The following is a 24,710-nucleotide window of genomic DNA, read 5'->3' as shown; positions in this document are numbered from 1 at the left end:
ACTTATAAAAAATTGACCTTTGGCTCTGTACTCTGCCAGCTCTCTCTTTTTTGAGTGGTGTAAACCACTCCTACAACTGGCTTTTGTGTGCAGAAAAAAATGAGCATGGTTGCTATGTTCAAAATAATTTCTGACGTAATTAAATCACACCCGGGTGAACTGGATGACCGTAGCAACCATGGTCATTTTCTCTGCACAGAAAAAGCCAGTTGTGAAATCACATCCGGGTGTGATTTCATTACGTCAGATCAGAGCTGATCAGGCTACATAATACCTTACCTTATTTCATTACGTCAGACATTACGTCAGACCACAGCTGATCATGCTATATAAAACCTTACACCACTCAGTTCACACGGGTGTGATTTTTTCATCTACATCAAACTTGCCGAAAATAGCAAAAAAAAAAAAAAGGTTCCTATCATACAAATGTTTGGTAGCCCTCGTGTTATAATGCTGAGGACCCTAACGTTAGAAACTAACGTGGTCTTTAATATCAATTCTTTGCATTGTGTTGAATCACACCACATCGCATCGCATTGGATCGGGAACAGGGGTGACTCGTATCACTAGGGGCCTCAATCGCTAATATTTACAGATATAGACAACTTCCAGTGTTCATCCACAGAAGTGACTGATGTTTTCAAACAGAATTGAAATCTGGCTCCACCCCCCCTCCCCCGTCATTCTATTGGCCGAGCCAGGTCACTTCAGGCGGTTGTTGATGCTGATGGGAAGGACGCATTGGATATTTGCGCTCGTATGTCTAAATATGTCATTAATGGATAAATATATAATTACCCTAATTAATAATGCTAATATAAAAGACTACTGATTACTTTTACTACTTCGATAGCCAGAGCAAGAAACTCCGGAACTGTAAAAATACTTTTGAAAGTAATCAGAGTACAAAAAAATACCCAAAATCTAGGCAGAGAGCCTCTAACAAGTTACAAAAAGTGGTTTTAAACCTTTTATATTATAAAGTTACTAATTAGCTTTAACAGGAATACTTTTAAGAGAATGATCAATATCCAAATGTTACCTTAAGCAGGAAATACTCTTAGAAAAAATACCTTTAAATACCCAAATAGAATAGAGGAGTCCACAGAAAGAAATGATTGTCCAGTCAGGAGCGTATATGGTTTTGTCAATTGATTTTAGTTCGGAGAGTACAGAACAGATCCTCATACAGCCAATTACAAAATGTCTCTCTCCGTCTCGCAAAATGGAGACGGTTTATATATCATTTTAATCAAGATTTGAGAACACTAAGAGCAACGTGTCAAATAACCAGGGAAGTTCATACATCCTGTCAAAACCAGGAAGCATAATGCATGGGATATGTAGTTTAAGGGTGAATTTGGAGTCCATAACTGGGTTCTAGTCAAGTTAGTTGGAGACTACTTGTCTGCTACGGGAAAGCACCAAGGCCAAAATAACATGTTTTCCACAGAGAGGAGCAGATAAACGGGAAATAACAATTCTATATCTTACTCGCTGACTGGGGGAGAATTAAAATCAGTGGGACCATAGGGCATGAAGATACAAAGGCCTAGGGCACATGTACCGATTCATAATTATTGCAGGGCATGGGGCATAAGATTTAAGTCATTGGGAACATGTAAACAAATCCACAAACAATTAAATCTTAATAATTCCAAATTATCCATCAGTCATTTATGAAATTCTATCGATAGTTACAATGACATTGAGTTGTCATGTTTTTTTTAAGAGTATAGCATAATCGCAATATCACACGAGTCCCGTAGTCGCAAATGAGGAAGTGGCGGAGGCAGTAAGTAAAGTAAGTAAATTTTATTTATAGAGCACATTTCACAGACATCATAGTCACAAAGTGCTTCACAACAATAAAAACAAAACATGTCAATGGTAGTAAAAGTAAATATTAAGAATAAAAATAATAAGAATAAAGCAAAGAAAAAGAAGACAGAGCAAATGGCACTGGTAAAAATCAAGAAATCAGTACAGTACTACGTTGCAAAGGCCTGTCTAAAAAGGTGGGTCTTTAAAAGCTTTTTAAAAAGGTCCACAGAGGCCACCGATTTCAGGTGATCCGGGAGGTTGTTCCATAACCTGGGGGCAAAACTGGCAAAGGCTCGATCACCTTTAGTTATTAATTTTGTGGGTGGAACGACCAGCAGGGCTTGGGATGAGGATCTCAGAGACCTTCTGGGAACATATGGGTGGAGTAAGTCAGAGATATATGGGGGTGCCTGGCCATGGAGGGTTCTGTGTGTGATGACAAGGATTTTAAAATTAATTCTATACTTTACTGGGAGCCAGTGCAAGGACAACAGGATGGGGGTGATGTGGCAGGATCTCCTGGAGCTGGTCAGCAATCTGGCAGCAGCGTTCTGAACCAGTTGCAGACGGTCTAATGAGGATTTGGAGAGACATGTGAAAAGGGAATTACAGTAATCTAGACGTGATGATATAAATGCATGGATGATCATTTCTAACTCCGGGTGTGAAACAACAGATCTAAGTTTGGCTATATTGCGAAGGTGGAAGAAACAGGCACTGGAAACGGACCTAACATGCTTATCCAGAAGCATTGCCTGGTCTAGGATAATTCCTAAGTTTCTAGGGTTGGAGCAAATGTTAGATTTTAGTGACCCGAGGTGGTTGGAAACATCTGCAGCAACTTTATCTGGGGCAACAATTAAAACTTGGGTTTTTTCTGCATTTAGTTGCAAAAAATTGCTGGCCATCCAGTTTTTGATGGCCGCTAGACATTCATGGAGAGTGTTGATTATGTCGATCTTATCTGGCTTGAATGAGCAGTACAACTGTATGTCGTCGGCATAGCAGTGATAGGAGATACCCTCAAAGCTGCTTATTATTGGACCTAGGGGAAGTAAATATAGAGCGAATAGAAGTGGGCCTAGGACCGATCCCTGTGGAACGCCACATGACAGTGTAGAGGACTCAGAGGAGTAGGGACCAACGGCCACAGAGAAGCTCCTGTCTGAAAGATAGGACTGGAACCAATCTAAGGCGGTCCCGGAGACACCAACCCACGTCCTGAGCCTGTCAATTAAAATACGATGGTCTACGGTGTCGAAGGCTGCACTTAGATCAAGCAACACCAGGATGGAGCAATCACCAACATCGGATGACATCATGATGTCACTTGATACTCTAAGTAGAGCTGTTTCTGTGGAATGAATTTTACGGAAGCCTGATTGGTATTTGTCGCAGATATTGTGTTGATTTAATATGGTTGTGAGCTGATTGGCCACTGCCTTTTCCAAAACCTTAGATATGAAAGATAGTTTTGATATTGGCCTGTAGTTTATTGGGAGGGATGGGTCCAGATTTGTTTTTTTGAGGAGTGGTTGAATGATTGCCTTTTTTAAATTAGATGGAACACGGCCGGATGTTAGTGATGAGTTTATTATAGAGAGTAGGCAGGGGCCTACAGATGAAAAGACATCCTTTAGCATTGATGTGGGCAGGACATCTAGCGGACAGGAAGATGTCTTCATCGACCTCACAAGGTCAGTCAATTCTTGCAGGGAGATGGCGGAGAAACTGCAAAGGGTTGACTGCCGGGTAAGACAAGGGGGGAGGGGGGAGGAGGAAGGGGTAATGCTAGCTCTTACTGTGTGCACCTTGTGTATGAAAAATAACAGAAAATCATTACAGTCTTTGTTAGAAGAGACTGTGATGGTGGGAGGGGCAGGGCTGACAATATTGTTGATTGTGTTGAACAGTATTTTAGGATTTCTCTTGCTAGAGGCGATAATGTTGGCGAAATAAGAGGCCCGCACATCCCTGACGAGACTGTTATACTGGATCAACAGCTCCCTTAACGTGATACGGTCAGCCTGGAGCTTGTTGGCTTTCCAGAGGCGTTCAGCTTTCCGACATTTCCTTCGGAAGGAGCGAGTTGCCTCAGTTAACCAAGGGGAGGAGTTAACAGAGGGGACAGATCGGGTTTTTAGGGGAGCAACCTTATCTAGAATGGCCAAACAGTGCGAGTTGAAAGAGTTAATCAAACTTTCAGTGTCTGTTGAAGGCTGTTCTAAAACTAGTGTGCTGTCAAAAGCTGAAGCAAAATTCTCAGTGGAGGACTCATTTATTAGGCGTGAGAGCTTCTCTCTCTTGCTGATTGGATAATTAGTATTAAAGGACAAATTAAAGGAAATAAAATAGTGATCTGTCACAGAGAGTTCCTCAGTGCAGACGTCATGGATATCCAAGCCTAGGGAGAAGACAAGGTCCAGAGTGGCAGAGACCGAGACTCACTGGCTCTCAACATATTGGGCGCGTTCAGAAATAGTGCACTTTGAGTTTTTTTTGATTGATTGAAGAATTTATTAACAGTTTGCAGAATTACAGTACATTTCAAGCACAAACTCAATACAAAGGCTGTTAACTGTGAGTGGACGACCCAATTAAGCATTACACTTGTTTCCAATAGGGTCCACCATGTTCAAATCATCAAAACATTTAGAGACGTACAAATAGACACTTCTATAGACAGAACAGGAATTCATCATTCATCATGAGCGCACTGTGCAATGCAAACTAATAGGTGAATGCAGGCTTTAAGCCGGCAGGCAGCCGCGGTCTCCGCGGTGGTGACAGACTCACTATAGCGACTTCCACCATTTCAACAAATAAGCACATGCAACCCACTTCACATGAACGATATTGATGTAACCAGGAGATTTGGTGGGGGGTCCGACGTTCTGTCGGATGATCTCGGATCCTCCGAGTTCTCCCCGGGTGGAATCGAGCAGCGTCAGGAGCGAGGTCTGGAGGAACATGCACATGTACCCGGAGGTTCAATAAATAATCATACTATTACTATTTCACATGAACAATGTTGGTAAAACTAAGATATGGGGATATACAATATATTATACATAGCAATTGCATCGCGTTTTCATTATAATACTGCTGGGTTGCAGGAGAACACCCCAGCATCATAATATATTATAGGGGAAGATAGAGTGAAAAAAGGCCAAAAAAATAGATTTATGAATATTTAAAATGTTGGCTTAAAAGTTGTCTATATGACCTTTAATATCACTGGCAGTGTATCGAGATGCATATCGAATCGTCCTCAGTGATGGAGATCCACATGCCTACTATACAGGGTGCATTTCAAAAGTTACAATTTAATGACGTTTAAGACCTTTTTAATAACAAATTGGCCAAATTGTCAAATATCACATAAGAAAGAGGCAAACATTGTGAAAATAGACAATCTACTGTACAAGCTAACAATGCCTTGCAGTGAGCTTGTAGATCGGCTTTTTTCACAATGTTTATTAGTGGAACCGAGTCAAACTAAATGTAATGCCTACAATTCCAAGTGCTTGTCAGGGTTGGGGGTCCCCAGTTCAAATATGAGTATTTTGGGGGCCGCGGCCTAAGAAGTTTGGTAACCCATGTCCTACTGAACCCCCAACCTCTGTGTTGGTGGGCAGCTATAGGCACTTTTACCACTGCACCCCCCGAGCGCCTGTAGATTGGTTATTTTTCCTAGAATTGCGATTCTTCACATGAATCGATTCCCCCCTCCCCCCACCGCTATAAACAATATGTTCTATCATGGCAATAATAATAGTTTTCCATCTTGGCACCAATATTTTCCTTCATAAATCATAAACTAATTCTGCATTTTGCCACGTTCCGATGCGTTCGTGACGTACAGTAACGCATGAATGCATGAGCACGCGCGCACGCACACACACACACACACACACACACACACACACACACACACACACACACACACACACACACACACACACACACACACACACCATGTCCATTTCTAACCATAAGCCGAAAGCCGAAAAAGTTGAAGGTCATGTGTATTACGTATTGACAAAAAACACATTAACATGAATTCCACCTATTAATAAAGATGATAACGTATAACCAATAAAAACATACAAAAATATAGCTTTAAGCAGCGATGAGATGGGGACAAGCCATAAAAGCCCCTCCCTTCACAGCGTCTCCTCTTTAAATAGCTGGTTGGAGACTGGAGTTTGTTATGCTGATTGGCCGAAGGGGTTGTCTGTACTCCCGCAGCCAACCATGCATGCACACAAAAGAGTCGACCCTGCCCGAAGAGGTCAAGCCTCTTCGGGCTTGACCTCTAGCGATGGTAGTGCTGTCAAACAAGTCTATGAAGCTATCTGAAAAAACGTTAAATCTTCAACCAATTTTATACATATATTTTATGTAGAATATGTGTTCATCTCTCTCTCACCTAAGGGGTCATTGGGCCTGAAACAAAGACCCCTGTTCTATTTTATAACACAGAACATAATGCTATATCTCATTGCTGCAGATGTTCACAATCAACACAGTTGTAATTTTCCCACCCAGTACCCACACTATTGGGTTCATTTGTATTTTAATGGCTGTTGTTGGTCTTAAAATGAGCAGTGGTATGGAGCCCTGAGCTGGTCACAGCAGATGTTTCCGTATATTACTGTTTTGATTTGGTCCAACATCCGTCTACCAGGCACTCTCAGGGTTCCTTGGGGGGGTTCTAAAATGTACCAGCCGAATCTACATTGTAGTATCATTCTGTATTAGTTTCACTCTGAAAGGGTGCAAAATGGAACTAATGGTTCCATTTGTACGCTCTCAGAGTTACAGACCCATACGGGTCCATTTGGTTCCTAACTGTCGATAATTTGGCTGGGTCAAGGTCCCCAGAAGGGCCAGAATCTTTAAAACATGAACACCAGCACAATATTATTTAAAATGTTATTGTTGTTTATGTTGTTTCATTTATCTTCCTTTTGTTTTTGCTTTTTAGTCTGGTTAATACATTTTCTAACTTGGCCGTGGGCTCAGCAGTGTTATAAATGAGGGCTCTAAAATAAAGGTTGATCTATTGGAGACTACATCATGCAGTCCTTGCAGGTTTGCGTCGCTGTATTGATTTCCATCATCCCTTAACGGCTGAAGCTGTCATTGATACAGTGTGTGTCACTCTGATTGTAGACACTGGCTTTGTTTGACAACACCGAGTTTTGTCCTGGAGAAAAGTGCCGTATTGTCCCACTGTGTTGCAGGTCATATTCAATTTAGGAATGGGTAGTGAAGTGGTAGCAGGCAGCTAAGTAAATTGTCCTAAATTAGTGCCCGTTGTTGATCTAGAAAAGGTCATTCATGCCCTCATCACATCCCACTTAAGGTCCCTGCATGCACACTGGTGCGTTTTTCAGATTTTTTTCCTGATTTCTGAAAAACGTGTCCAGACTGCAAGGACCTTTACTGTAATACACTCCATACTGGTCTAACTCGGAAATCACTTTCCCATCTGCAACTTGTGAAAAGCGCTGCTGCCAAGTCCTGTAGTGTGAGTCCAGCCTAACTCAACAAACACAATGTTCCACTGTCTGATTGTGTTACTGTCCTCCTTAATTCTTTATTCATTTGGATCCTCATTAGCTGCCACCAAAGTAGTATAGCTACTCTTCCTTGGGTCCACAACAAACATAACAATACCACAACAAAAAATAAAAACATTAAAAACACAAATACATTCAAGAAATTATAAGTAAAAATACATATGTCATTGTCCTCCTTGTCCCACTGTGCTACTGTCCTCCTTGTCCCACTGTGCTACTGTCCTCCTTGTCCCCCTGTGCTGCAGGTCATACTGAAGGACACGGAGCACAGCAAGAAGACCCTGGAGGACGAGCTGCAGAAAACCTCTGAGGTGAGGAGAGGAGAGGTCTTTGTTATCAGGTAGAACTTGTTAACATTTTTAGGATGGTGAGTTTCGTTCTCCCTCTGAGACAAAATAGGCTATAAATATGTAGGCTTACTGTTGCACACTTTCATATCCCACAACAATCAAATCTATTGTTCAGCTTGTTGAATAATTGTGTTAAATGTTCTGTAAGTGATATATTTCGGGTAAAACAAGAAGTTTATAGAGGCTATGCCTGTGACATCATCGCACCAAGAAGTAGGGGTCTTTGGGTAAACCCGAGACCCGGAAATATCCGGGATCTGACCCGGACCCGGCTCGTTCACGGTTACATCCACAAGAAGTGACTCCGGTAACCGTTACCGTATGTCTCGGTTCAGGAAATGAATCCCAATGCATTTTTCCCATAGACATTTCAAAAAGTATTTATTTAAAGACTAGAAAACACTACTTTCTAGTGTTTTTCTTCTTTGTAATTATTTGTTTGGCCCAAAACATTGTGTTTATTGTCATGATTTGTCACGACAAGAGTTGGCTTTGTCCGCGGCGTAAACATCTTTAAATAAATACTTTCTGAAAAGTGTAAGAGGAAAATGAACAGGGATTTATTTTCTGGGTCTCTCGAGGGGGCGGGACTGCGACGCTCTATTACCTGAGTGGACCCAGCGATTGGCTGTCACAGCTGTCAATCACCCCCCTGCGTTGCCTGCCTATCGTGACGTGACGTGACTTTAGTAAGAAGTAGCAGCGGCACACTACTGTGTAGACAACAATGAGAAAGAAAGAAAATAGCTAGCACTCCGAAGTGTTTGCTGTTGTTTGCTCATCCCACTGCCTTCTGCATTATTTAGAAACAATTTAGAAACAATTTAGAAACAGGTGGTATGCAGGACCGTTGAGTGATTTCCAACGAGCGCTTCCGAACTCCAACACTCCATGCTACTCAATGTTTTGCCACTCAGTCTAGATGAGGTGGGCGTGTCCCGGTAGAAAAGTGATGCATATGCATACTCTATTGTTAAAAGAATAACAACGCTGTATTCCATAGTAATCATTGTCATTGTTTACTAGCTGGAGAGACAGGGAGAAATCTGTTACTGAACAAACAATAGCAATGAATACTATCACAATATAGAGCTTTATTAAATATCATTTATTTATTTTAACAATGCAATGTCATAACAAAGTTATGCCGTGTTAGCTCAGTGGTTCATAAAAGTAATATTTGGCCACAGATCATGGACCCCCATTTGAAAGTTATGCCGTGTTAGCTCAGTGGTTCATAAAAGTAATATTTGGCCACAGATCATGGAACCCCATTTGAAAATATTGTGTGCCAAAAAACAAAATCACAAATATTCAATTTTTTTAAAATGCGCAAGATTGTTTGAAGACAACCAATTTATACGCTCACAGGGCGTGCTTTACCGTGATTATTGGCACGACAGTCATGCGGTCAGGAATGAGACGTAGTCGAGTTCTGCAAGCATCACTGAAGTGAAGCCATTATACAACAGTTACCAAAAACACTGTGTCGCGTGGCCAAAATAACTGATCTACAAGCTTACAACCAAAATGAACAATATTATCCATTTCTGAACGGGCTGTTGTTTTGGGTGTTCCCTCCAGTAGGCTAGGAGAGCGCGGTGCAGGCGTGCAGCTGGTCTGATCAGGTGTGGACTGTGGAGTGATTTTTTTAAATGTGATTTGTCCCAGGGCTAGGTGTTCCATCATGGTTTAAGCACGGGTAGAGAGCCTATTTCAACCAATCAGATTGCTTGGTCGGAACTACCTGTTATACAGTATACCTACATTAAGTCATTTTGCTGGGGACCCCCTGTAACTGTGAGAAGCACTGTGTGTTATCCCTGTAAACCCTGACCCTGCGTGTGGTCGGTATTCCAGAGAGCTTGCCTGACGGGGGAGGAGAACCAACGCTTGAAGAGTCGTTTGCAGGTGGCGGAGGGCGGGGCGGTGCAGAGGAGGGCTAACAGCGCTGAGCAGGACTATGAGGAGGTGGTCCAGCTGCTGGAGGCCGAGATCAGCGACCTGAAGACCCAGCTGGCTGGCAGCAAGAGGCATCCACGCAGCATGGAGGCTACCAAGGTAGGTGGACCCTTGCTTCTCAGGATAGGTAGACCCTCGTCTCTCAAGGTTGTATGTATAGACCAAGGTATGGGCATCCACGTAGCATGGAGGCTACCAAGGTTGTAAACCAAATTCAAATTCAACTACATTTTGAATACACATTGTCAGACACCCAAGGGGCCGAGGTTGTTTCCCTTGGTACATTGATTATACAGCATAGATACGAGGCGCATGCGTTACCAGTCGGCCAAAGAGCCAGGTTCGGTAGCAAGCAGTAACGCAGTACCTACAAGATTATTGTTGTTTTAGGGAGATGTTTATGAAGGTGTTGTTGTTTCAGGGAGATTTTTATTAAGGTGGTATAAGTATTGTTGTTTCAGGGAGATGTTTATTAAGGTGGTATAAGTATTGTTGTTTCAGGGAGATGTTTATTAAGGTGGTATATTGTTGTTTCAGGGAGATGTTTATTAAGGTGGTATAAGTATTGTTGTTTCAGTGAGATGTTTATTAAGGTGGTATAAGTATTGTTGTTTCAGGGAGATGTTTATTAAGGTGGTATAAGTATTGTTGTTTCAGGGAGATGTTTATTAAGGTGGTATAAGTATTGTTGTTTCAGGGAGAGGTTTATTAAGGTGGTATATTGTTGTTTCAGGGAGATGTAGCGGAGCTGAACAGGAGGCTGATGAACATCGACAGCCAGCTGAGACGATCTGAGCTGAGCCGCAAACACCTGGAGATCTCTAACAGGAAACTGCTGGGCTTCGCACAGGCACGTATCTATCTATCTATCTATCTATCTATCTATCTATCTATCTACAGAACAGAACAGAACAGAACAGAACAGAACAGAACAGAACAGAACAGAACAGAACAGAACAGAACAGAACAGAACAGAACAGAACAGAACAGAACAGAACAGAACAGAACAGAACAGAACAGACTTCAACTGAAAAGACAGAAAATACCCCTGAGAGCTCTGAGGGACTGCCATGTAGGGATATGGCAGTCCCTCAGGGCTCTATACTAGTGTATTTTCTGTTTTCAAAACTTTTTTTTGTTTTATAATTTTATCCCACGATTTTGCAACCCAGTTTTTTCACCCAGTGCCAATTATCTAATGTAATCCTGGGCGCTACACTTCCTCTGCCAACCTGGGGGGGCAGCGGACTGACCTCATGCCTCCTTCTATGCCTGAGGAGTCCAAGCTGCTTCTTTTCACCTGACAGGGGAGAGTTTCCCCAGCCGGACGTAGCGCGTGGAAGGAACACGTTATTCCGACCAGTTCCTTTCCCCTCCATCAGGCGCCCCGGCTGGCCAGGGGGAGGTAGTTTTAGAGACCAGGATTACTGCATGTTTTTGTGAGGGTACCAACCCTAGGGGACACGGGGAGAACATGCAAACTCCACAGAGAAAAGCCCTTTCGCCAACCCCACCTCGGGAATGGGCACTGATGACGCGGAGGAGGGAACACGCCCCCATCGCCCACAGCGTCCCCAGCGGGAATCAAACCGACAGCACTACCGACTGTGCCACCGTGCCCCCGTTTTCAAAACTTTTCATGTCAAGGACCCCCAAATTCATGTGTATTTGCCGTTGAACATGTAATGTGGTGGGATGTATAATGCCAAAGATGGTCTATGTATGAAGATGGGTGAACTAGCCCAGGCGGTGGCGTAACCGTCTGGGCACCCGACTGGTAATCCAGTCGCAGTGTGCCGCGGGTTCGACTCCCGAGCCCGACACGGCCTTTACTGCATGTCTTCCCCCATCTCTCTCCCGTTTCCTGTCAGCCTACTGTCTGTCCCTTCAAAAACCAATAAAAGGCGTAAGCCGCAAAAAGAATATCTTAAAAAAAAAAAAAAAGATGGGTGAACTTCATTGGAGCCACTAGAGGCGAAATGGTACACAAAGCCTACAAATGGTCTCCTAAATAAAGTAGGCGTGGTTTGCTTCTCCCCAACCTTCCCACCACCCTCCCTCTCCCAGGCTGACAACAGAAATCAGCCCCCATCAACCAAGAGTCTAAGACAGTTATGGAAAATTATATTATTATTAAGCATTGGAACACACATTTTATTTCACTTTTAATATGTCCATTCATTTTACGTTATAATATTCATATATCACATATTCTCATCTTAAATATGGGGCCAGAGCCCCCTATGTGTTGTCCGTCAAATTGCAGATGGACAGACAGAGGCTTCCTGACTCCTCTCAAATCTCGCGAGAGTTTGTTGCTGGGATAAAGAAAGGTCGATAACAAAGTAGATTTTCTCCTGATTTGTCTCGCTAAAAGAAGCCATTTTAGTATGAATATCTCGGAAATATTCTATGCCTTGTGATGATTGGGTCCAGTATTTAGTTCAGTGACCATGGAGTTAAGGAATGGTTCATAAGCTGTGTTCACGTTCATTCTCCCATTGGAAATGAATAGACTCCAACATTCTTCCCGTCTCCTAATATTGTCCCGCCCCCTTCACGCAGATACAGGAAGTAAAGTCGAGTTTGTGCCTCTTGCTAATTTTCCTCACGGACAGTCTCGACCCTGCAGGCCATAGGAACTCACCACACTGTAATGGACTATGACTCTCGACCCTGCAGGCCATAGGAACTCACCACACTGTAATGGACTATGACTCTCGACCCCGCAGGCCATAGGAACTCACCACACTGTAATGGACTATGACTCATCGACCCTGCAGGCCATAGGAACTCACCACACTGTAATGGACTATGACTCTCGACCCCGCAGGCTATAGGAACTCACCACACTGTAATGGACTATGACTCTCGACCCTGCAGGCCATAGGAACTCACCACACTGTAATGGACTATGACTCATCGACCCTGCAGGCCATAGGAACTCACCACACTGTAATGGACTATGACTCTCGACCCCGCAGGCTATAGGAACTCACCACACTGTAATGGACTATGAATCATCGACCCTGCAGGCCATAGGAACTCACCACACTGTAATGGACTATGACTCTCGACCCCGCAGGCTATAGGAACTCACCACACTGTAATGGACTATGACTCTCGACCCCGCAGGCCATAGGAACTCACCACACTGTAATGGACTATGACTCATAGCCGCTATGGTAATGCTAACCAACCAGGCTCCCATCAGAGTCATCTTCACAACAACACAACACAACACAACACAACACAACACAATGCAACTCATTATGAGTCATCATGAGTCCAAACAGATCTAGTATTTATTTTTTTACCCTTTAAGCAGAGAATGTGAACTGACTAAGTACTGTATTTCCCACTCTGCAATGCCTGATTTATATTTGCCTTTAGTCCGATCCAGAAGAACACAGTTTGCCGGCCACTGCTACAGAGCTGACAATGAGGTTATATCTTCCCTTCTTCTCTGGAATCCTGCCTCAAAGCAGACCAGAGGTAGAAGACTGTCGTTTCCTGATGTCATCGCTATTGACACATGCATCAGTAAGCAGGAACTGGGGATGGCAATGAAGGACCGGAAAGTCTGGCGTGGCATTATGAAATCCATGATCTCGACCGCGGTCGAAAAATGATGATGATGATGATGTGAGCTGTGTCAAGAGTCTGTGTCATTTTATATTCATAGCAATATACACTTTTAGAAAACTTTTTTTACACAAATCTTCTCTTCTGGGAGTCCCTGGCAATAAACATTTTCAGATGGGGGTCTGTGGCCAAATACATTATCATTTTGAGGGTCCTTGGCTTTTTTTTTAAACTACTGATTTAGAAGACATTAGAATCGGCCTCTGGTCTTCTTGGGTTAAAAATCATGATAGCTCAGTCTACCACAGCGACAACGGTGCTGGTGAACAATATCGTTTGGACCACTTTCAAAGTGATTTCATGCGCGATAAAACACACTGACAGCCAATCAAAATCCACCAGAAGGACATCTGGGATGCAATCGGTCTCGTTCGCCCTCTGAATCAGTGATTGTTTTGTTATCGTTAATGGAGATGAGGAGACAATTATGAATAAAGCTAACGCTATAACTGGTAGGCTAGCTGGCATTGGCTGCACCTATCTCGCCTCTTTAAAATTAACAATCTGATTATTTCAGCACGTCCCGTCCCCCCTCTCTCTCTCTCTCTCTCTCTGATGTGCATGTCTCCACTGTCTTGCAGAGGGTTATTGTTCAGCATTGTGTTATTGCTATCGTACTCCGTGTGAACTCCCCTTAAATCATCCTTCAGAAGGAAGCAGAGAGTGATCCTGCATGGCCACACCCCTTGTGTGTGGCACGCACGCACGCACACACACACACACACACACACACACACAGAGAGAGAGACCACCCAGCGGCAGTAGAAAGCAGTTGGCTCCTCACAGACAGGAGTGTAATTATGCATGTGGTCACTGCAGGACACACAGATTATTCACTTCCTTCTCCACTGTGGGATATGTTGGTCTTCCCTTAACGCATTAAAACCGTGAACATATCACTATCATTTTAGATTAGCTATATTTGAACCACTTTAACCATTATTTTATACTTTGGCTACTCAAAAATAGCCAAAATACAACTGAAAAATCTAATTTTTCAACTAAAATCTTTGCTTCTGGACTGTCCCTGGAACAAAATATTTTGATATGGGGTTCCACGGCCAAATATCTATATAATTTAGGGGGTGAAAAAGTTGTATTTTTCAGAACACAGTTTGACGACATTTGTCGATTCTGCCTCAAGTCTTTTGGTGTTTTAAGCATTATGTTATACTTTAGCTATTGAAAAATAGCAGATCTACAAGCTCATAGCGCTATGAGCTTGTCGATCTGCTATTTTTGAAAAATCGTGAAAATGTGGCGCAAATATTTGAATATATATATATTCAAGTGAAAGTTTGTAACTCAAATCTTTGCTTCTGGGGGGGGGGGGGGGTCCCTGGAACAACATAATTTCAGATGGTGGTCGGTGGCCAAATACAGATCATTCTGGGGGTCCTTGACATGAAAATGGTTGAGCACCACTGACATAGAAGACTTTTAGGATTTAGATAGATTTCTTAGATAGATTTCTTTCTTCCTTCCACGCGCCAGATTTTGGTTCTCCCAGTACCGGCAGAGTAATTCCGGAGCAACAGATTGTGTGGCCTTGCTCATTCCCTGATGGACTGATCAAGGGTAGCTACTGGGACGTAAGTCGGGATTTGATCAACCCCGGCTGGGTCGCCTGAGTGAGGGGTATAATGTTGGAAGACCCGAAACCCCGTTGACCTCAGGAAACATCACTGAAGATACGTCCCAGGTGCATCCATGCGATGTATTTTTATTTATAGATAGGATAGGATTTTCGATTTGTAGAATCGGCCGCAGGTCTAAATGGGTTAAGATACTTCTTCCACGGCGAGGGAGTGGCAGAGAACATCAGATCAGATCAGTGGTGGACAGTTACTTGAGTTTTATGCTTAAGTACAGTATATTCTTTGAGTTTTGGGGATTTTGCAAGCTAATGACTTTCCCTCCACTACAATTCTAGGAAGGAACTATTGGGAGCAAAACTTGCATCATTATAATATGATGAATACTTCAACTTAAACTGTATTTCAAGGTACAAGCTCACAATGTAGATATAGGCTACAGTTTCACTTTTTGGAAAATGTCAGGATTCTTTTAGTTTTTTAGGGGGGGAAATGTTCTAAATGTAATAGGATAACATTGAGCCTATAGCATCTGTCTAAATAACGTTGTGTAATGTCTAAATTACACAACATCTCAATTACATTTTGACATTTGCATATAAGTCTGCCATGGTCGTCAAGGCTATAGGTCAACTGCTACTACAGGATAAGGTGTAGTTTGAAGAGGTGCGTCTTCAGATTGCGGTGGAACATTGCGGGGTGGATCTGCAGTTCTAACTGCAATGGAGACTTCTGGCACTGCGGGGAAATAGCAGAGCAGATAGCAACGTCCCCAATGTGAACCCATGCAGCGCAGGAAGTCGTCTTAGTCGAATGCAAACCTTGTATGTCCAAACAGTTTATTTTTTTATTAGTATTAGTATTATTATTATTAGTATTATTAGTATTATTATTAGTATTATTATTATTATTATTATTATTATTATTATTGTTATTATTATTATTGTTTATAAAGTGTAAAAAGCCGATCTCGTCTCTCTCTGTCGGGTGGAAACCTCATATCCAAAACTATTACTTTTCAGGATTCAAATTCAAAAACAGCACAAGTAGCAGATCTGTAGATGTGCTACTTTTGTGACGCTGTATTATTTATGATCAAGTAAGGCATTCAATTACAGGGGGGGAAGTTAGAACAGAGGTATCTATACCCGACTGCGAAGATCTACATACAAGCTCACTACTCGTCGAGCTTGTAGATCTGCTATTTTCACTGCTTTTGCGCGTCACTCTTGCGTGATGAAGTAGGACATTCATTTACAAAAAATAGAAAGTTGAAATGTGGAGATAGGTTTCTCCCCCACAGCGAAGTGACAGTCCTCCTGGGTGAAGGGGACACACAGCTCCGCTGACAGCTAAGTGTGTGTGTGTGTGTGTGTGTGTGTGTGTGTGTGTGTGTGTGTGTGTGTGTGTGTGTGTGTGCCTGAGGCGCCACAGCCACGAGTACATCCACTGCGTTCCGTATTCTACTGCAACGCTCACTCCACCTATACAGCAATGCAGCACGCACATGCACGAGCGAACGAAAGAACTCGCACGCACGATACAAACTAAAATGCGTCCATTGAGTGTCTCACTCGTACTTTGACCTTTGACCGCGCGACAACCTTTTGATCTGGGAAATTAAGCAAGTGCGGAAGTATAGTAAACGTCGCAGTTCCCATTAATGGCCTAGAAGGTGGCACTATTTCCCCCACCTGCTGGTTGCAGAAGATGGGTATTTCTTACACTCTGTTATACCTTAGTATTATTTATTTTTTTCAGTCGCTGGTTTAAAGTGTTCTTTCAATTATCATGTGTTTGGTTTTTCTTTTGTTTTTTTTGTAAATTATGGTCTCATTAATTTTAAATGAATTCTACTGAGTAAAAACCTGTTTGTGTGTGTGTGTGCGTGTGTGTGTGTGTGTGTGTGTGTGTGTGTGTGTGTGTGTGTGTGTGTGTGTGCGCGCGCGCGCGTGGTGCGTGTGTGAATTTAGTGGCATCAAATACTGTATGGCCATATACGTGTATATATGGACTGTAGCCTACAATTATTAGAATAGATTTGTTGTAATGTTTGTACTTTTAATTTAATGTGTATCCTATTTTCCGTTCAATTCTTTTTGTAGGCTACAGCTTTGCTCGCTGCTACCATTTTGCCTTCATGACAGCTTTGATATTGTCCTTGTATTTTTTGTTCACCGTTGAGGGGGCTGCTATAGTCGCCATAATGTCACTGGCTGCAGCTTGTAAGTGACAATAAAACTAGTGAACCTTGAGAACATTTGGCACAAATGACCTCGCTTCACATTCATGTCCAACTGCCTCTAAATGCTCTGCTGGAATGGAGCTGCACTGCCCCCCGGTGGCTCGACAACACAACTGCAGTGACTAGTAGCGCTTCAGACTAGTAGTGCTTCAGACTAGTAGTGCTTCAGACTAGTAGTGCTTCAGACTAGTAGTGCGGCAGACTAGTAGTGCTACAGACTACTAGTGCTACAGACTAGTAGTGCTACAGACTAGGGGCTCCATTTTCGTTCAAGCTTTCTAAATACACAATTTGGGGATTTAGCAGTGCGGAAGGGGTGTTCCCCCACTAAAGTTGGTATTTTGGTTACCTGGCTAAATCCCTAAAACACCTCCGTTACCCGTTATATTATGCATAGGTGTGGTTTGGGCGATACAATAATTAAACCAATCACCATGCCACATGCCATTGCCTTTAAGAGATCCCTTATCTGTTGCCCGTTATGCCCAGTTCTATATTGCTTCATAGCCTTACGGTCTATAGCACATGGAGTGTTGCGTTGCTGCCTTGAAGTCTCACTTGTACCATTTGGCATATGGCTTACGGGTGCTTTTAAACTCCAGTATCGTCTTCCCAAATGTGTGTGACCAAAATTGCAATTTAGGGGAAAGTGTGCCAGCACGCCCATGACCACACCTCTAGACGCAAATACCGGTGTCCGCAAAATAGATAGCGGGTGACTAGTTGTGCTACAGACTAGTAGTGCTACAGACTAGTAGTGCTACAGACTAGTTGTGCTACAGACTAGTAGTGCTACAGACTAGTTGTGCTACAGACTAGTTGTGCTACAGACTAGTAGTGCTACAGACTAGTAGTGCTACAGACTAGTAGTGCTTCAGACTAGTTGTGCTACAGACTAGTAGTGCTACAGACTAGTTGTGCTTCAGACTAGTAGTGCTACAGACTAGTAGTGCTTCAGACTAATAGTGCTACAGACTAGTAGTGATACAGACTACAGACTAGTAGTGCTACAGACTAGTAGTGCTACAGACTAGTAGTGCTACAGACTAGTAGTGCTTCAGACTAGTAGTGCTACAGACTAGTAGTGATACAGACTAGTAGTGCTACAGACTAGTTGTGCTTCAGACTAGTAGTGCTACAGACTAGTAGTGCTACAGACTAGTTGTGCTACAGACTAGTTGTGCTACAGACTAGTAGTGCTACAGACTAGTTGTGCTTCAGACTAGTAGTGCTACAGACTAGTAGTGCTACAGACTAGTAGTGCTACAGACTAGTAGTGCTTCAGACTAGAATACTTTTTTGCTCCTTCAACTGATATATGGATACATTATCACTATTTTACGGTAAGAAAACAGCTAGTCCGGAATTCTCCTACACATGAAAAAATATGTATTTTGAGAACCACTGATGTGAGATGTGAGATGACTGATGATGATGACTAAAGGTGGCCTTACACTAGCCGATAATCTGGCATTTTTGACGCTCGGGGGGTGCCCGACCGCTCAAAGCACGATCGGGATCGGCCCGATCAACATCAAGAATGTTTGATATTTGCTCTGCCCCGCTCCGATTATCCTGTAGTGTGTGGTGCTATCAGATTTCAGATTGAAAAAAATCGGCTAGTGTAAGGCCACCTTAACACAAAGTGTCTTCTTTGTCTTCCTCAGAATGTCCACAAAGTGCTCACCACTCAGAGCTTGTTTGGAGGGGACACCGGGTAAGATGATGACAACACATTATAGCCTTTCATCTCCATATTCTACCTCTCATCTCCATATTCTTATTCTCCATAACTTTTACTGTTTTAATCTTCTTCTTGTAAATCAATGCTCTCCTTGATCATACTACAATGTCACACAAAAGTATCAAAAGTAGCAGATCTACAAGCTCGAAATGTAATGTGAAGGGACACACTTTGAGCTTGATCAAAGTGATTTTCTATGGTTAAAATAAGTGTTAAATAGCTCTATTATTCTGATAGTAATCGTTGCTATAGAGTGTTTAGAGTATACGTCTCTCCAGCTCTTTGTTAAACGGAAAATGCATTTTCAGATCGGACTCGGGATACCAATTTTATCCAATCAGGAACTCAGCCATGATACAGGAAAAGCAAAATAGTGAAAAAAAGGTTATGACATAAAGAAATGAGCAGACTGGGGTGCCCGGTGGCCTAGTGGTCCAGGCGCATGCCACATATAGGCTCTGGCCTGCCAGCGCGTTGCATGTTCGAGTCCCGTTCATGCTGCATGTCTCTCCCCCTCTCTCTTTCCTGTCAATCTTCACTTGAAACTATCAATAAAAATGAAATGGGCAGACAAAATTGGAACTGTAACACTATACAAATGAAGCTGTGTGTGTGTGTGTGTGTGTGTGTGCGTGCGTGCGTGCGTGCGTGTTTTCAGGAGTAACAGGTCATCTCCGATCACAGACAGTCCAGACGCTCCGTCTCCGCTGCCTGACCCCGCCTTCCAGCTGGCTGTGGTCGCCAGAGAACTGGTCGAGAGCTCCCGTCACCTCAGCACTGATGAGCCAGGTACACACACATACACACACACACAGGTCAAGGTCAACAAGGTCAAGTTTTGTTCTACACCAGTATTATATGAGAATATTTCTCAGAAAAGTCCACATTTAACTATTTCTGCCTATAATAAGGCCTTATATACTGTAAAAGGTTGCTGATTCACAGTAGAACCAAATATTGGCATCCTGGTTGCTTTAGGGGCAGAGCGCACTGAGGGGGCACGTGCCCAAACCCCAGAAAAGGGCACACGTGTGCGTGTGTAGCGTGCACCAATTTTGGGGGGTGTTTTTTTTGGTGGGTGTCCCTTGTGCCATTTCACTTCAGAAATGACCAACTAGTATGTTCCACAATAACTTGGCCTGTGTCATTGGACAGTAAAATAAGCAATAAATTCTCATTACCATGTAAACATAAAAATATATCATATAATATAAAACATAAAAATAACATAAAAATATAGCACATGCCCCCCAGGCATGTGCAGAGGCACATGCCTGCATATGTATACTGTAGGTATGATGTAAAAACAACCAGCAGGTACAAAATGACAAGGATTGATCCTCTTTCAGGGTAGGCGTTTTTTGCAGTGGTGATCACTTCATGGATGCATTTTATGACTTGCAGTAAAAGTACGTCTGACCATCCATTTCATGAAGAGGACATCTTAAATATATGAACAATGTCACATTTTTGTTGATAAAGAGTAGGACCAACATTACAAGAGAATATTGCTCAGAAAAGTCACCTTCAAGGCCTTAATTAAAAGGCTGCTGATTCACAATCACAATAGAACCAACTATTGGCATTCTGATTGTTCTGGGATGTAGGCACACTACCTGTAGACCATCTGTGCAAGTATGATGTAAAAACAATCAGCAGGTAGAAAATGACAGAGGATTTTCTTGGAACTCCCTCTTTTAGATAGGCGTTTTTTATTGCCTATGTGGTGAGTCACTTCATGGATCAATTTCAAGACTTTTGCAGTAAAAGTAAAACTTTTACAATCCATTTCATGAAGGGGACATCCTAAAGATATGAAAAAACCTTGTCTCGTTTTGTTATACCCCGGGTAGGGGTATAGTCAACTTTTGGGCTTTTGGTTCCTGCACTAGGCCTACTATTTACAACAACACATTAAATGTTGCAATATTACTGTAGATCAGGAATATTCAAGGCTTCATGGGTTGAGTAATTGATTGAATAAAAGCTTTTTGGGGGTGAATTGCTCCTTTAACATACTCTACCATACACTTATTTTTGACAAAAACAAATAGTTATGGATTTCAGATTTATAAATGTATAATGTTGATCTTGGATTGTATGCATGTGTGAGTAACGCGAATACTATTCCACCCGCAGCGTTACCGACCATCTCAGAATCGGTGAGGCCGGACGCAAGCAAGCGCCACGTGTAGGCGAGGCGGAAACGCCCGCCACCCAGAGGGGAACGTTGACTGACAGAGCGGACACCACCTGCATCTCCACCCCCTGAACAAACAAACAGCACCACTTCTCCAACCGACGCCGCACTGTGACCCGAATTTTATGTTGACCATGAATTCAGGAAACAAATCCGATCAGACGTACAAACCGCAACCACACCAAACCCCCGACATTCGCCGGACACTGCCAATCTACAAGCTTGGGACGCGTCGCAGTGCGACGCGTTTTGAGCTTCTAGGTTGCCTATTTCCGGCAAAAGATATTTAGAGTAGAAGGGGGACCTAGTATAGACCCCTGGGGGACTCCGGTCAACTAAGTATATAGGGCTTAAGTGGTTTAAACGCAATATTCCTCTATCACTGTTGTTCTTTGTTTGCGACCCTTACGAAAATGTCTCGCGCGCCACTTTTGGGTCCCAGACCCACAGGCTGAGAAACTACGCCTTAGGGGGGGCAGACAAGAAAAATAAATAATACAAATAAATAAATAATAATAATGATAATAAATACTGCTTTTTGAAAATTACTGAAACAACTGAAACTTAAGTGAGTGTGAGCGCTTTGCAGAGCGACTGCAAACATCTACGACAGGGTTTCCCTCTTGTTTTCTAACAAAGATTCTGACGATCTTTCGCATTCCGCCGGAACGTGGTGGTCAGAGCCGTAAGATGTAGATGCACGTAGACGCCGCATTGGCCACTTCATAGGTCAGCATCGCAGCCATACTGGTGGGGGCAACTTGCCAAAACTGTGCGAAATATGCGTGAGAATATGTTTTCTTTTCTTTTTTTCTTTTCTTTTTAACCATTACTGTTACTATCTACATAAGACAGTGGTTCTCAATCAGTGGTTCATGGACCACTAGAGGTCCATGGCATATTGCAGGTGGTCCATGGGAAAATGTTTTAAAATGTTTAAAAAACATATATTGTATAAAAGGAAATCATGTATATATATATATTGTACATTTGTTAAATGTATAAAAAAAAACACTGTATGTTTAAATAATATTTCATAAGTCCATCAAATTTAAGAATTTGTGATCTTAGCTCAATAAACCTTGGTGCGTGCGGTGTGCATCCAAAATAGCAGATCTACAAGCTCACAATGCATCGTACAGCAGTTGTGAGCTTGAAAATTGGCATTTTTTGTGTGCACGAAATTGCCGTGCAGCTAAGTATCATTGTTTAAGATCATTAATGTTAAATGTGAATGAATTAGAAGAGAATAGAAAAGAATGTGTCATGCCTTGTTATACTAAATATATACTGTATATAGATGTAGGGGTGGGGGTGGTCCTAGAGAATTGTTCAAAATGTCGAGAACCGCTAACAAAATTTAAGGGACTTTCTTATGAATATTCTATATCATACATGTCTGCCAGTTGAACATCAGTTGAGAATTCAGTGAGTTATGAGGATTTGAATTGGGGTAAACCCTCCTGCTTAAAGACATACATGCATTATGAGTTATGATGGTTTTAATTGTGGAGAGATCTCCTGCTTCAATAGACACACATGCATTATGAGGCACGGCTTGCCCCTGCCAAAATGGCGGCCGCACTGACGCATCACTCCAATGAACAGCAGCGGCCAATGTGGTATCTACGCGCATATATCTATGGTTAAAAAATAAATAAATAAATAAACATTTAGATGCGCTTAGTTTAAAAATGGGGTAGACTTGTATTTATGCTTCTGCTTGGTACCAAGGCCTCCTGTAGCACAGATAAAAAGCCAATGTTTGGATTGTAAAGCATGAGCTATGACAATGATATGCTGGTCATGTCCATAGAGCAGTGGTTCTCAAAATGGGGTCCAGGGACCCCTCTGGATTCCTTGAGGAGGTTCCAAATGGACTCTTACGAGCGTGCAAATGGAACCGTATGGACCTCATTTGCATGCTCCCAGATTTAATGGCAATTTATGATTGGAGTGACGAGTGTCGAGCAACGTCTCGGCATTCTGTTTCGAGCATTCAATCGACTCGCCGTCACAAAACGAAAACAAAGAAGTGGATATGTCGTCTTAGGCATCTTCCCAATCATTAACAGAGTACACGACATTTTATGAAGTGATTGCAACCTTTCATTTTTCCAGAGGTATGCGACACCGTCGGCGGAGTTTCTCCGTGGCACGTGCTTTGTCGTTTTGTCGTCGCTTTAGTACTGCGACGGGTAAGTCGACACTTGTCGCTCAAAGCCTAAATTGGCCTTCATGGGGGTCCTTGACATTTGAAAAAATAAATAAATAAAGTTTGAGAACCACTGCCATAGTGTCCTTCCTTTCCTCCTTTCCTTCCTTCCTTTCCTCCTTTCCTTCCTTCATTCCTTCCTTGCAGTGTACAGTCCCCTACGTACGTCCCAGCAGCACCCAGCACCCTTCATACAGTCCCCTACGTACGTCCCAGCAGCACCCAGCACCCTTCATACTGAGGGGGGTCAAACAGGGTGGGCCAATGCTTCATTCATCACATTTAAACACCTACCATGTGGACATGTGACCTCTACTATTTTACAGTTACATGCCACTGGAGGTCATTAAAATAAGAAGAAAAAAGATGAAGTATAAATAAAATAAAATGAAAATGGACATTGGTGTGTCCCGTGTGGTTTTGTTGTGTTTCATATATATATATATATATATATATATAATTTCAAATGCATTTAGTTGCAATTCAGTTTTGTTTTTACAGAGAATCAGAATCAACTTTATTGTCACATCACAGTAGGCTATTACAGTTAAAAACGTGGTGAAATTAGTTTGTGTGCATAGTTGCCATAGTTTTTCCAAGAAAACAAAGAAAGGGAAGAAGAGAGGGGGTAAGGAAAATAAAGAAAGTTTGAGCGCATTTACCACAAAAACTACAGGCAAATGGTTTCATATATTTACAAGCTATTGCCACAAACGACACAACCGTAGGGTCTCTTAGCTTATTTATACAGGCTATACGGCTGTACAGCCGTTGTGTACACTGTACTGTGCATTATATATTAGTCCTGTCATTGGTACATGGATCAGTGTTCAATTTGAGACTAAAGACTTAAAAATGGAGTGCCACAATTTTTGTATTTTTCCAGTTTTTCATGTGTCTATGAGAGGTGACAGTACTTCATTAGACACCCTGGAGTCGTTTTTATGTGCAATGGTGTAGGTGCTGCCACACTATCGAAAGAGCCGCGCACGTTCTCGGCTGCGCGCAGCTTAAATTCTGAGTTTTTAGACAGCTGGTGGATGGAAAAGAAGCTCCACCCCCGCAGACTTTTTGCGCGGCGGCCAGATTCCCGGAAACGCTCTCCTCCGCGCAAAAAGTCTGCGGAGGTGGAGCTTCTTTTCCATCCACCAGCTGTCTAAAAACTCGGAATTTAAGCTGCGCAGAGCTTAATAAGTGCACGGCTGTCGACCGTTTTGCGCTTAGGTGTGGAAAGGGCTAGAATTAACTTTGTATTTAGGGTTTCTTCCTGGAGGCTGAACCCTTGACAGTCAAACGGGCCAATGAAATACGCAGTAATATAGTGACATCACACTATCAG

The 24,710-nt window shown here is 42.6% G+C and overlaps 1 protein-coding gene across 1 annotated transcript in view; it reads left to right on the top strand.

The window, feature by feature from the left end:
- The window catches only part of LOC306936158 (syntaxin-binding protein 4), a gene marked incomplete at its 5' end in the record, with an annotated part of 182,299 nt that extends 160,841 nt beyond the window's left edge, over positions 1–21,458 (top strand). The window contains 6 exons of the mRNA XM_079519634.1: positions 7,661–7,726; positions 9,626–9,826; positions 10,461–10,577; positions 18,880–18,929; positions 19,615–19,745; positions 21,096–21,458. Coding sequence (XP_079375760.1) covers positions 7,661–7,726; positions 9,626–9,826; positions 10,461–10,577; positions 18,880–18,929; positions 19,615–19,745; positions 21,096–21,151 — 621 coding nt within the window. The 3' untranslated portion in view covers positions 21,152–21,458. The remainder of the gene's footprint in view (positions 1–7,660; positions 7,727–9,625; positions 9,827–10,460; positions 10,578–18,879; positions 18,930–19,614; positions 19,746–21,095) is intronic.
- Positions 21,459–24,710: the final 3,252 nt, after the last annotated feature.

This window comes from Electrona antarctica (genome assembly GCF_951216825.1).
Source record: "Electrona antarctica genome assembly, chromosome: 14".
Lineage (NCBI taxonomy): Eukaryota > Metazoa > Chordata > Actinopteri > Myctophiformes > Myctophidae > Electrona > Electrona antarctica.
Note: the sequence above shows the minus strand (reverse complement) of the source record. Positions and strands in the feature narration are given on the sequence as shown.